The sequence below is a fragment of the Hemiscyllium ocellatum genome, chromosome 1 (assembly GCF_020745735.1).
Source record: "Hemiscyllium ocellatum isolate sHemOce1 chromosome 1, sHemOce1.pat.X.cur, whole genome shotgun sequence".
Lineage (NCBI taxonomy): Eukaryota > Metazoa > Chordata > Chondrichthyes > Orectolobiformes > Hemiscylliidae > Hemiscyllium > Hemiscyllium ocellatum.
In genome coordinates, this window is record NC_083401.1 from 76,034,094 (window position 1) to 76,047,830 (window position 13,737).

General features: G+C 38.9%; 1 protein-coding gene across 1 annotated transcript; it reads left to right on the forward strand.

The window, feature by feature from the left end:
• Positions 1–3,114: 3,114 nt before the first annotated feature.
• LOC132818935 (granzyme A-like) lies at positions 3,115–11,365 on the forward strand. Its single transcript, XM_060830079.1, has 5 exons — positions 3,115–3,172; positions 4,465–4,609; positions 6,437–6,584; positions 8,484–8,756; positions 11,219–11,365. Exons 1-5 carry the CDS (start codon positions 3,115–3,117, stop codon positions 11,363–11,365), a joined length of 771 nt encoding a protein of 256 aa, XP_060686062.1.
• The last annotated feature ends 2,372 nt before the right edge of the window (positions 11,366–13,737 follow it).

The window sequence follows — 13,737 nt, forward strand, 5'->3', positions numbered from 1 at the left end:
CTCCTTGGCAAAAAGTAAATTCAAACACAGGTTCTTACAAGCAGGAGAGATTTCAGAGAGAGAGAGAGAGAAGTCAGTCAAGAATCATCTGCTGAAGTGTGGAACCTTTTTGCACTTAGCAGCATCTGCTACAGCTACCAGCAGTTTCTAACTGCCTGCTAAAACTCACCAAACTAGAGATAATCCTGAACTTGGAGAACTGGTCACTCCCCTGCCATTGTTAAAATAGACATTTCCAGACATTTTGGCACCTCTGCCTTTATGACTTGTCTTGAAGAAAACCCAAGGAAAAAATAACAGTGTTACAGTGATAGCATCGTCACACTCTCTAACTGACATGATGATAGCTTTTTTCAGAGTTTTTCTCTTCCCTCAGCAGACACACTCTCACAGTAGGATCTCTTACTGCTAAATTAATCCAATCATTAATCTTCCACTTATCTAAACTCACGAGATTCAGCTAGATGCTTCAATGCATCCACATGCTGATCAATATTCTTATCCTATTCCAGAGCCCTGATATTAAGTGAATACAATTCAGAAGTAAAATGACTAATGGGTTCAAATTGGGTCTTCATCACCTTCAAAATTTCTTGAGACTGATTTTCTGCTGCTCAGTGAGGTATGGAGAGTCATAGAGCTTTCAGGGCTTTTTTACCCCCAGCACTGTTGATAGTGTTACTTATTTGCTTAGGTTTTCTGTTTAACATGGTTTAAGTCTATAGCTACCACATCAATCTGGAGAAGTTCCTATCCTGTCTCACATCACACTTCATATCACCAGGAGCATGACTGGAAAATCCATAGCTATACTGACTCACCCAGTTGTACAGAGTTGCAGACTGATGTTTTTAAATGTTTCACTGGTGTTTCATAAAGTAAGTGGCTCTCTTACAGTTCTCAAAATCTACATAATGTCAGCAGCACACTTCTGATACCATATTTCATGTGCAGGCTTAAATGGCACCTGCCTTCAAATTGGACATTCCAGATCACACATATATGACAAGTCACAGTAAACAAATTGATTTCTCCAAACAGCCACCTGGACTATTGCATGGGTAGATAAACTGAGTCTGTACTTCAATTTATGGCAGGTTTGATACCACCAAACTCTATATGTAGAGATTTGTAGGGCCAGCTTAGTCCAGTATGCTCGAGGAAAACTACTTCCTGATCTAACCAGAAGAACATTATGTACTGAATAAGAAGTATTTGATTACATTTTTGCAACTCATTACAAGATGCATTAATACAATCGGTATTGCTCTAGAGATTTTGTGGAGAACATGCTTTTGCAATCCCATATTGCTTTCACCATGAATCCATATAACATTGTCATAGTAGGTAGTGCTTATGGAACTCACAGTATTAACACCTTTAGACTCCTATACAACATAGTTAAGTGACTAGGGTTTGTTTGTTGCATTAATCTCAAACACTAAGGGCTGAATCTTCACACATTGTGGCTAAATGACATTTTGGAGAGTTTATGGAGGGTCTCCTTCCATGAGCCCTGGTGGCTCGTGTCACACAAATCTTCTCATTAACTGTGGAGCCAGAATCCACAAAGTTACTTGCAATTTTGTTCACATCAGAACAGGGACATTCTGCTGTTCACATCTCAGGTGTCATATTTAAAACCCTCAGGTGCCACCATTTCAAATGTTTCAAACTAGGACTTGCCCTTTATGTGTGGCTATTCAGTTTTAAAGGACAGAGAGTAAACTTGGCAGTCCATTTCATAGACAACCACGGTGTGAAACTTGAGAAACATTTAAAGTTCTGAGAAGTTAATATCATAGCTCCACCCCACTGTTGGCAATTTGAAGTTTGGCTTCTCACGCATTAAGGTTCCATCACCTGCCATGCTTCCCATTTTCAGGGACAGCATAAGATTGCACCCAGAAGAACAGACATTAGATGCAAAGGTTCGCTATGCCTCAGTATTGCATCATGGAAAGCCAATTACCTCATTAAATATAATTTAGTGCTGAAATGTCCAAGCACTCCAGCCCCTTCTGTTTCAGTCAGAGCCTTTTCCTGGATGGCTAAAGTGCAGACTGCACAATAACTTGTGTGAGGCTGTTCTCAGGTCATTATAATACATTATAATACATTATCACCAAGTGGTTGGGAATTGGCCTCTGTCCCTCTACCCCATTCATACCAAGCTTGGAACTGGTGGGAGAGCCGATTTAAAGTTGTAGCAGATGCTCAGCCCAGGCTTCATAGACACTTGAGATCTAGATAGGGCCACATAACATGAGGAGAAAAATTAGATGATCATCAGTGATGAGGACTTATGCCGAAAATCAGAATGATGAACTATCAACCAACTATTCACATTCTACTGGGAATGAAGGGCTTGAGACCTAAAAATAGACCCAGGAAGACTGGCACTTTTTTTTCACTGGAGAATAGAAGGTTAAGGACGTGACTTACAGAAGTTCATAAAAGCATGAGGGGCACAGATAGGGTGAATATCAATGGTGTTTTTCTTAGGGAGGGTAGTTCAAAACTCGGCCATAATTTTTAAGATGAGACGAGAAAGATTTAAAAAGGACATGAGGGGCAACTTTTTTCTGCAGAGAGTGGTTTGCATGTGGAATGGATGGCCGGAGAAAGTGATGGATGCAGGTACATTTAAAATGTTCAAAAGACATTTGGATAAGTTCATGAATAGGAAAGGTTTGGAGGGATATGGGCGAAGCACAGACTGGTGGGACTAGTTTAGTTTGGGGACACGATTGGCCTGGATTAGTTGAACCAAAGGGTCTGTTTCCATGCTGTATGATTCTATAACTCTAGGACTTGGTATTATTATCTATTTATTTTCTATTTTCTTGTTCAGTTTTGATTCATCAATTGCTTCCAAACACCTTCATTGCTCAAACTATGAGTCTTAATCTTCACCAATTCAGCGTTACTCATAAATTGGCATTTAGCATATATTAACCCCATGTAATTTCTGAGAAACTGCATCTATGAGACTCAACAGTCACTGAAAGATATTTGAGATCATATTGAGGTAAACTGACAAACCACATCCTCAACCTTTCTCCATATAAATACAATGTGCTTAAAGCCACTGATCACAAATTGACTGCACAAATGATGTTTCAGGCTTTCTTCAGCTCTGCGATGATTATTTACTTCTTAACACCAGGTAGTAGGTGTACCTAGTATTTTGAGCATACTATTTCTGCTAGGAATTATTAGTTTCTACTAATGTAAGTATGTAATTTTAACATGCAGAAGCTTCCAATTAAGCAAATGTGATAAAAACAGCATAAATGCCAGAAACCTGTAATGAGGATGAAAAGAGCAGTGGATTTAACAAGGTGCAGTTATAAATGAACTGTACTGTTTTCTATTCTCCTGGTCTTCATGGAATCCTTTTAAACTTCTAGTAAAGTGGGCAGGGAGCCAGAAGCTCCCTCAGGGAGTTTGACAAAGTTTCCCTATTGGGTTCACAAGGAGCAGGAGTGCCCTTGTTCAAGAAAAGCTCAGGCTGGACTGTAGCATATTCTCCTCACCCGGCTCAACACACCATCAGCTGGTAATTAAACTCTGACAACACACAGCCTGAGATATCTGGTTGCAGGAAGCCTCCCCCTTGGTTCAGACAGACCTCTGGAACATCTGATCTTCTTTCCCACAGCCCCCTCCCATCATCCACATGACACCTTTTGTACCCAAATCCCCAGCAGCTGAGAGCAAAAGGCACTGATCAATTGAACCGCTCTTTTCTGAAGATTTCATCACAGTTTGATTTCAGTTTTGAGACACTCAAATCTACCCCTCACTGTATACTTGAGGAATGTCACTTTAACAAAGTCCGTGACTCCTGCTAGCATGAGGACATTCAGGAGGATCAGGGTCAGTTGGGGGAGGGTTCAAGATAAACATATGTCTTCAACAATTTGAGTCTTGGGCTAGCATTAAGTCAAATTAGAAAATGTCTACTTTTCCTTTGCTACAAGATGCTAGTTTGTACCAGACCTTATGTAGCCTTACTAATGGCCCTTATAGGGAATGTTGAGGATTACAGCTAAATGGTGCCTAAATGTGAAAATGTCTATATTTTCTCCATTTGCAAAGAACAGGAATGTTCATCCTGGCTCTACAAGCCAACTGCCAGCTGCTGTCAGCCCAGGGCACCCTCCCTCTAAACATTGTCTACCTCACAGCTTCCACCTAAGCTCTGTTGTTATCATTGAAACCAGGCCAAATTGTTGCCAACAGAATCAAGAGCTGTTCCCCTTGGGTATCCACAGGGCTCTGGTTCCCAGAGACAAGGTCCAAAGCAAGGTTTCAGGCACACGTACCACTTTTACTCTCCAGATTCAACCAAGTTTTCAAACAATTAGTAATTCTGACTGGACCAAATACAGTTTTACTTCTAATGTCTCTGTTATGGTCACACATCTACTTCCCAGCAAATTTTGCTTGCTATTCCAGGTAACTGTGTCGAAATCGTAGGGGGTAAAGATGTCAGATCTCATTCCAGACCCTACATGGCATCACTCCAGATTAATAATCATCACATTTGTGGAGGAACATTAATCAAGCCGGCATGGATATTGACTGCAGCTCACTGCAACTTGTAAGTTAAAATTACAATAAGAGTGTATGAACCATTTTCAAAATAATGTAATATTTCGTATATTTTGCTCTGATGTTGAAAGTGATTGTGTACACAGCCTTTGGTGATCCAGGCATTGCACACATCGACTGCTTGACAGTGTATTGTGGATGCTTTTCAGGGACCCTAAACTTCCTCATTGCCTTCATTACGATTACCACTTCTTATGCTGTTTTTCACCTTGAAATATGAGAGAGTCTGTACCGTCATATAATTGTGTACTTGTACCATTATTGCATCAAATGGAAGCTTCCCTAATGTATTGAAGGCTTGATCTTTTGTATGCATGAGGACATTTGCACAATTGCACTATCCACGTATGTGGAAATTTCTTAGATCACTTGAACAGTCATTGTAGCTTCATACACAAAGCAACTAAAAACCTCAGCTGGCACTTCAGGCAGTTGTAAGCAAGCTAAAGCAACTGTAGAGCTTCTCACAAATTCCTTTCTAAATGCTGCCTTCCTCCCTGGCTCGCCCAGTCTATGATTTTGAAGATCCCCACCAGCTTTGTCATAAGGAATTACAGAGTTGCTCAACTGCTACAACTGCTCAGCCTGTGGCAAGGTCTGTTCAAGCATTTATTGCACAGTAGATGGATACTTTCTTTCATAGGACAGATAGTTTTCTCAATATGTGCATCAACCTCATAGAACCCATGACATACAGGCATTAAAAATACAGCACAGAATTAGACATAATGAGCCATTATACTATGCCAATGAGATCCTTCTATGTAATAATTTGATGTTACAGATGGCACTCTATCTTAGTTACATGCACAAAGCAGTAAAGTTGCCAACTGAACAGCCACTGACAGAGGTGAATGGTTCGAATGCATGAAAGCAACCCTGGCTGTGTTCTCATTCACTACTGCAAGAGAGTGGATGCCACAGAACACCTTCAATGGTTAATTAACTGCAGTGGTAAAATCTCAACCATTTTCTCTCCACACTAAAGTGACAAAAGAAGTTTGCCACAAATCTTCAACTGAGCTTAAAACAAAACCCCACAACTGAGTATTACCTTCCCTGAAAGGGTTTCATGATCATAAATGGCACATTCCAAGATACTTGCATCATTTATGTCAAACATTGTATTTACTTTCCTCATAGAAAACTGATATGTCCAAACGATAAGATATTCCACTCTTTGTCAACAGTATGCTGCTCCCAAACCCAGCTGCACCTCTGTCCTGCCTGCAGTTATGCACATTTTAAGTCCTGTCAATGGAAGGCTGCTCCTGCAAGACTAAAGGGTGATGGGATTAAGTTGACAGGTTAGCTGACTTCTCTGAGTAAGATGGTGCTGTTGTGAAGGTTCCTCCTGGTCAATGTAGTCTTGTACACGGTCATTATTTTTCAGAGGACTCATAGACAGTGATTGCCATTCCACCAGGCCCTCAATCTGCAGCCTCATTGATCAGTTGGTTGCTGTGGTCAAGTATCCTGGAGAAGATACTGGTGAGCTGTCACCTTGAACAGCTGCAGTCCTTGGTGCGTGAGGACATCCAAGGTGCTGTGAGAAAAAGAGATCCAGGATTTTGTCCCTCCTGTATTTGTCAAAATGTGATAATACAATTTAGGAGGCTCCTGATCATTCCATGAGCAGCCGGTAGATAGGAGGTTATGAACACGGATGGCTTTAAGTTTTCACAATAGGTTTGAAATAATTATAAATCTATAGCAAGTGGCCATGGGATTTTAAAAATGCAGTCTGAGGGGAAAAATGATTGAACAATTTATTTACTTAATTTCTCTTCTTAATTAATTTTAATATTACATACAGACATTTTAAATCTCAGAAGGTTAAGGCAGTCCTTGGAACAGATTCACTGAGCAAAAAGGAAACAGCACAAATTATTACAGTGAAGCAGAAATTTCCTCATGTTTGCTATGACAAACAAACCAAAGAAAATGACATCATGCTGCTCCAAGTAAGTGGTTTTGAGTTAAGGATTTCCATAAGTCCTCTCATTGTATGATGATACAAATAGAATAAGCGGCTTCTATTTAAAATCGGTTGTCAAACTACAGGATCATTTTCAATCTTCATTCCATTCTCAATATACCATGTACATTGTCTCCTCCTTAAGTGCAAAACATTTCATTGTATAATGTTCCCAGTTACATGAGAGTCAAAGCCTCCATTTCTTTCCTTTAATTGAAACATACTGATTCCTTACAATAAGATGTCTCCATTCAAATTGTTTCTTAACGCATTTTGGCAAACTTAAATCAATTCCTACATATGTTTTATTTATGTATTATCCCTTCATGGGGAAGCATTTATCACAATAAAGCTAATTAAATTTAGCAAAGTTTCATGTTAATATTTGTAAAGATTTAGGACTTAATGTTGACTCTGAATCAGACATACAGAAAAATATTACATACAGATGGTTAAAATTTACAAATTAAATGAATTATTGCGTCTTACATATTTCATCAGAATTTCATTCTGGCCTAGTCACTCAAAATTTGTCTTTTTTTTGTTATCATTTGTGTAATCAAGAAAGACTGCACTATTTAAGAATATAGACCAAAAGAAAACAGCTGTAGGGAGTGGAATTTGAAAAGGAAAGAAGGAGGCTGTATATTATCTTAGGTTGCCCAGTCTTCCCCATAATCGTCATATACAACTATGAAGATGTTCGGGCAGCAATGCAATGTCATCGCACTACTATCCAAAACTTTTGGAACTTGAGCTTGTTAAGGACACAAATATTTGGAAATTTTTATTACTTGCTGTATTGGGTAACTGCAACTTCTCCACAATAACACTCAACACTGGAAACCCCCAACGATGTGTTCTCAGCCCCTATTGTACTCTCTGTACACCCATGACTGTTTTGCAAAATTCCAAACAAACACCATCTGCATGTTCACTGACAACACCACCGTAACCTGACAGATATCGAACAAAGACGTGTCAAAATACAGAAGGGAGATCTCTCAACGTCAGCAAAACTAAAGAACTGATCATTGACTTCAGAAAGAAAGGTGCAGAACACCTCCCCATCTACATCAACGGAACTGAGGTTGAGAGGGTGGAGAACATCAAGCTCCTTGGAGTGACCATAACTGACAACCTGTCCTGGACTTCCCACATAGGTGTGATAGTCAGGAAGTCACAACAAAGCTTCTTCTTCCTCAGGTGGCTCAGGAAATTTGGCTTGTCCATAAGGACCCTCACCAACTTCGACAGATTCACTAGTGAGAGCATACTGTCCGAATGCGTAATGGCCTGGCATGGCAACTGCTCTGCCCAGGACCGTAAGGAACTAGAGAAGTTGTGTGCACAGCCCAGATTTTTACCCGTGACTAACTTCTTGTTTTCAGCCTTGGCCCTTTGCCCAATGATGCCCGTACCTACAGTCCCAATTAACCACAGAGTCCCCACTGCACCTCCAATCGATATCCTTCCTGTCCATTTAGTTGGATGACTGTAAAAGTGGAGGTAGAAGGAAGTGCTCTGTTCTATCTCCCTCACCCTACTGAAAATCATAAAGTCCAGGTAGTGCTGAAAAATGTCAGAAGGTCAGGCAACATCTTTGGAGAGAACAGAATTAGTGGATTTATCTGATTCAACTTTTTAAGGCATATTTGTTTCTGCCCCCCTTCCCATTGTTCTGTTTTGTTTTAATGTCACTTCACCATAGTTGGTCTCTCGTTCTAGTGAAGCATCATTAACTTACCAATTGTCTCTGTAGTTGTTACCTGGTCTGTGAATATATCCACAATTTACTTCATGTCATATAGAAGATTGTGCTTGTTTAATAAAAACTTTCAGAGAATTTGAAAGAGGATATAACAATTCTCTCTACTTATTACAGCTACAGTCTGAGGCAGAACTTAACAAGTATGTAAATCTCCTTCCTCTGCCCAAAAATTACTTGGATGTGAAAAATGGAACTGTCTGCTCAGTTGCCGGTTGGGGATGGACAAGCATAAAGTCAAAAAAGGGCTCTGACCATCTTAAAGAAGTAAATGTAACAACCATAAACAGATCAAAGTGCAACAGTCGACAGTATTACAACGGCAAACCTTTAATAACTATGAGCATGCTCTGTGCTGGTGACAAACGAGGTGGAAAAGATGCATGCAAAGTAAGTTGAGATGTTTAAAAAATGGTTGCAATGTCTGAACAGAACAGTTAGAATTGATTATTTTAGTTAGTGAAGTGCGTTTGTTGCCTATAACCAATGCATCTTGTGCAATTCAGAAAGTTATTTAATCTATTTAGTTGATATATGGATTGCAACTTCTGAGGAGCATGCTTATACTCAAATCTAGATGTTGCATTGTGCCGAAATGGGCTCAGCTGAAGCTCACACTGATGGTGCCACCAGGACCTGTCACTTAGAACCTTTGGGCTAATTGCCCAGAAGATACAAGGCTTCTAATGTTAATTTGTTTAGAACTGCTGCTAGCCAGTATAGATCCTACTCACAATGTACCTGAAAACAACACGCGTGTTAAGACAATCCCAATCCTTTATCATCCCAGCTCTTCTCCTTCCCAGCTCCTCCAGCTCACTGATGTTAGAAGCAAAATTTTAAAAAGAAGGGAGGCATCACAATAAATTGTTACTTCTAACATTGACACAACAAAGAAACCCAGATGGAAATGAACCGCGTGTGCTCAGCCTTGTGAAAGAAGCCCTGAGAATAGATAGGCAAGATGAGGGGTTGCTAGATGAATTTGAGGTCCTGATGGGATGCAATCATCAGAAAATTCCAGGCTACTGAGATAGCGTCACTCAACCCAAAACATTAACTTTGATTTCTCTCCTCAGATGTTACCAGACCTGCTGAACTTAACCAGCAATTTCTGTTTAGGTCCAAGGGATGTATGGGGTGGGAGTGCTGGACAAACTTGATACATAATATTTATACTGACATATCTAACCTCAATAGGTTCTACTTTTTGTTTAGGTTCTGCTCTGAGTTTATGAAGCACAGTAAAAGTTTCTAATGATATTTACTTGACCTGTTGTTGTTTAACCTCATCCACGTTTTGGTTGAGACTGAGGTCAATTCATGTCTTTCTACTTAGAGATGGAAATTCATGACAGTGAAATCCACATAAACTTTCCAATATTTAGTGTCCCCCTTGATTGGACAGTTGTAGCGAACTTATAAGTTAAGTACTATGCCCCTGGACCATCAACCATTGTCACCCAAAGGCTGTGTTTTGTCTGCCAATGCTCACTATTTAATAATATTGTGTAACAAATCCCCATAGCTAGTTTAAGACATTATTGTGTGCACACCAAAATGAGTGGTCTGCATCACACATTGTCCTCTGGATATTTTTGGCTTTACCTTCTCATGGATATTGTTACACCTCATTTTTGCTCATGGTTTTGTGGTTCTTTAGCATTTCTGTTTCCTGCAGCTATGCCCTGCTTCAGTGAAGTTTCTGAAGTTGACCTATTTCTTTACAAGAAAGTATTCACCCCAGTGAGGCTTCTTTGATCCACAGGATTGGCAACAATTTTCAGTGCTTGGTATCTGTCCTACCAATCACATTGGCTTATTTGCTGTATCTTTTGTAAATTTGTCCCTTGCGACATGAATAGATTCTGTTGATCTTGTATGCCAAGTCTTATCTTCTTAGGACTGAACTCTTATGTTTCCAGGCTTCTATTTTCATGACTTGAACAGCTTTCTCTAAAATTAGGTCTTCTTTAAACTGTAATAAATCTGACAAAGCATCATTATTAATGTCTGCAATTTTCTGATTACTTTAAGTTCAAACTTGAGCTCACAATATTAATCTCTTCCCACTAGCATGTAGAGATTATAAATGAAATCACCCATGGATTAAACTGAATATTTTCTTTCCAATGTCCAAAACCTTGCATTTTATTTGGCCCATCTTTGAAATTGATTCTTTCGAACAATACTGAAGTCGTCCATTTGAATGTAAATATGTATTTTATCTTCTATACAACATTCACTCAACAGTAATGATGGTTCGCCTGTATTTTTCTGCTGGATGTAGATGATCACATGTTTCCAGGGTTTTCTGAAAAACATTGCTTCCATTTCTGTACATCTTCTGTCAGGATTGCATTGCTTTCAGTGTCAATCTCTTGGATATTCCCATATCTTGAGTATCACATAAGTTTGTGAACTATGCAGTCATTAGTAATCAGCATTATCTGTTTGCGTTGAAGTCTTCTCAATCACTAGCATAATTTCTTTTAGTTCTTGCTTTCTTTTATGAGAGGATAAAGTTTTTTTTTTCTTAGCTGACACCATTTAGACTCTTACCACTGTTAGCTAAGTTGTGCAGTGCCCACCATTATCACCCTTGAGCTCCTTGAAACCTGACATATTATATCACAGATGAGGATAGCCATCTAGCTCATCTAGCTGGACAAGTTTTACCAAATAAACACTATAATTCCATAGATTCTCAACCATCTTGTTGATTCTCTTCATAATCTCCAAGAAATAACTGCTTAATAACTCTTACGCATAAAAGCATTGAACAGGATTAGCAAAATAGACGTGTTCAGGTCTTTCACTTTCAGAATAACAGATTCTTTTTGGCGTTTCAGGGGGACTCAGGTGGACCAATGATATGTAAGAATGAGTTCCGAGGAATTGTGTCTTTTGGGAAAAAGTGTGGACTTGCCAAAAAGCCTGGCGTTTATACAAGGCTCACAAAGGAGTACATTGAATGGATTCAAGAAAAAACAGCCTGATCCTTACAAAATGTTTATGAAGAGCTTTATTTCTATCTTCTGTAAGTTGATGTGGCCTGTGTAGCAAAATGAATTGACAATTATTTTCCATTTATTGAGATTATTTTAAATTAATGTGCTGTAAGTAAATTCAAAATAGGAGCCTGTACATATTTATTCCCTGCTAAGTGCTCAGGGAAGTTATGAAATAGAACTTATAGTTTGCACATGCATATGGCAGAAAAATTGAGAAATATCACACACGTGTTGTTGAATTGTTAACTATATGCTTTGTTTAAATAGCAAAATAAAATTTACCCTGTTCAGCATAAATATTCAACTATTTTGTGTTTCAATAAATAAACAGTCATATTCTGCGTTCTCTGGATTTGAAGAATCATCTTAACTGAGTTAGTTGTAAACTCATATCTAATATGAGGTCAAACTCTGCTCCAAGACCTGAGACAATAAATTAATGCAGTGCTAAAGGAGTTCAGTGCTGTTGGAATATCATCTTCACAAACATATGTAATTGATAAACAGAATAAGACTAGCTGGTGTATCAAGTCTGCTCCTGATGGCTGAAATATCATGGCCAAACACTGCCTGATCCTCTGCACTGCCATTAAGAGACCAGTAAAGTAAAACAAAACTCAGAAACATTATTTATCTTTGTTGAGGGAGTCACATCACAAAATAGAATTGAAGAATGATAACAGCACAGGAGGAGTTCATTGTGGTTGTGCCAACTGCCTGTGTTGGGACTGCGATGGGACAATTGTGGTCATGATCAACTGTACTACTCCATGAGAAATCCTAAAAACAGAAATGTCCAACTGAATCACCAAGAAGGTTAGATTGCATTATGTTTGCATTGCTGCTCGCTAGTACAAAAAAAAAGGGACTCCCACCAGGTTTCACCCACATGCACAGAATAATTATTGATCATAACTTGCATCTTTAACATGTGGCAAAATGGGTCAATAATAATTACTGTGCAAAATGAAATTGTACCTCCTTTAAAGCCAGGCACACACACATTCACACACAGTCAGGAAGATACAGGCTATGCATTTCTATTCAATGACTGTGGGTGGGGAAAAATAGCCAAAAAATAAAACCTTGTGTATCAGGAGTCCAAACCACAAGAGTGGAATAATAGGACTTTCACACAGTTCATTCCATTTCCATTGATGAGATCACATTGCTGTCAGCCTCAGGGTGATGGATGACATTCCATTGGGAAACCAGATCTTTCACTGAGTTAACAGTTCAGTTTTCAGAGCATTACCTTTAACTTACACAGAGAAGGAGAGAGAAATGGGCTCACAAAGTACTAACCTTAAATAATGGCTATTGCAAACGAATGAGGGCAGGGTTGGTTGGAGCGAACTGGAAACGGAGCAAAGCAGCAAAGATTGTTGAGGCTCAATGGCAGACAATTAAGAAAATAGTCCAGGGCTCACAGTGAAGATATGCACCAGTGAAGAAGAATTCTTAGAAGGCGGAAGTCAACCATGGTGAACCAGGAAAATCAGGACAGCATCAGATTGAAGTAAATAAACCTGATGCCAAAATTTTAAAAACTAGCGAAAGCTAGTCAAATAAATTAATTAAGAGGGAGAAAATAAATTTTGAGGAAAAATTTGCAAGTGATATCAAGATGGACAGCAAAAGTGTCTCTCAATATATAAAACCAAAAAGAAAAGCCACAGGCAACATCAACATCTTTGGAAATGAAACCCCAGAAGTAACTGCTGAAAGCTAACTAAAACTCCTGAATCTGTGAAAGTTTCACCACAGCCATTCAGGTTGTTTCTATTGTTCCAACTTTGCAAAAAAAAACCCAAGGTCTCCCAAGTTGTTTACCTTCTCACAGACTGCTCATCAGCTATCCACAAACCCCTCTCTCTAAAAGAAACCAGAACAAAATGTCCTGTTTAAAACCACATCATCATATCTCATCCCTTAAAGCATGAGCCATCAATATATAAACGTGGATTCATTTTTCAAAAGCTTTAGTCCTACACTATCACTACACTACAAAACATATATATTACTTTGATTCTAAGCATGCAAAAATTACAACAGTCTATTTCAGGCCAATTCTTTTCCCGCCACCAAATGCCTCTGCTTGTTTTCATCAAAGTTGCAATAAATGTTAGCAATTGTGTTTTCTCATCCTGCCATGGGTATGGTTTTCACATTGAATGGCTGCAATAGTAAGCTCCACTTAAACAACCTGGAATGTTTGTCCTTAAATTTCTTCAAAATCTTTAAGGGGTTATGATCAATGTTTTCACTTGTCTCAGACACATTACTGGCAATATAAATGTTGAAATGTTGTACCACCAACTCCAAACCTAAAGTTTTCTTCTCAACCATGGAATATT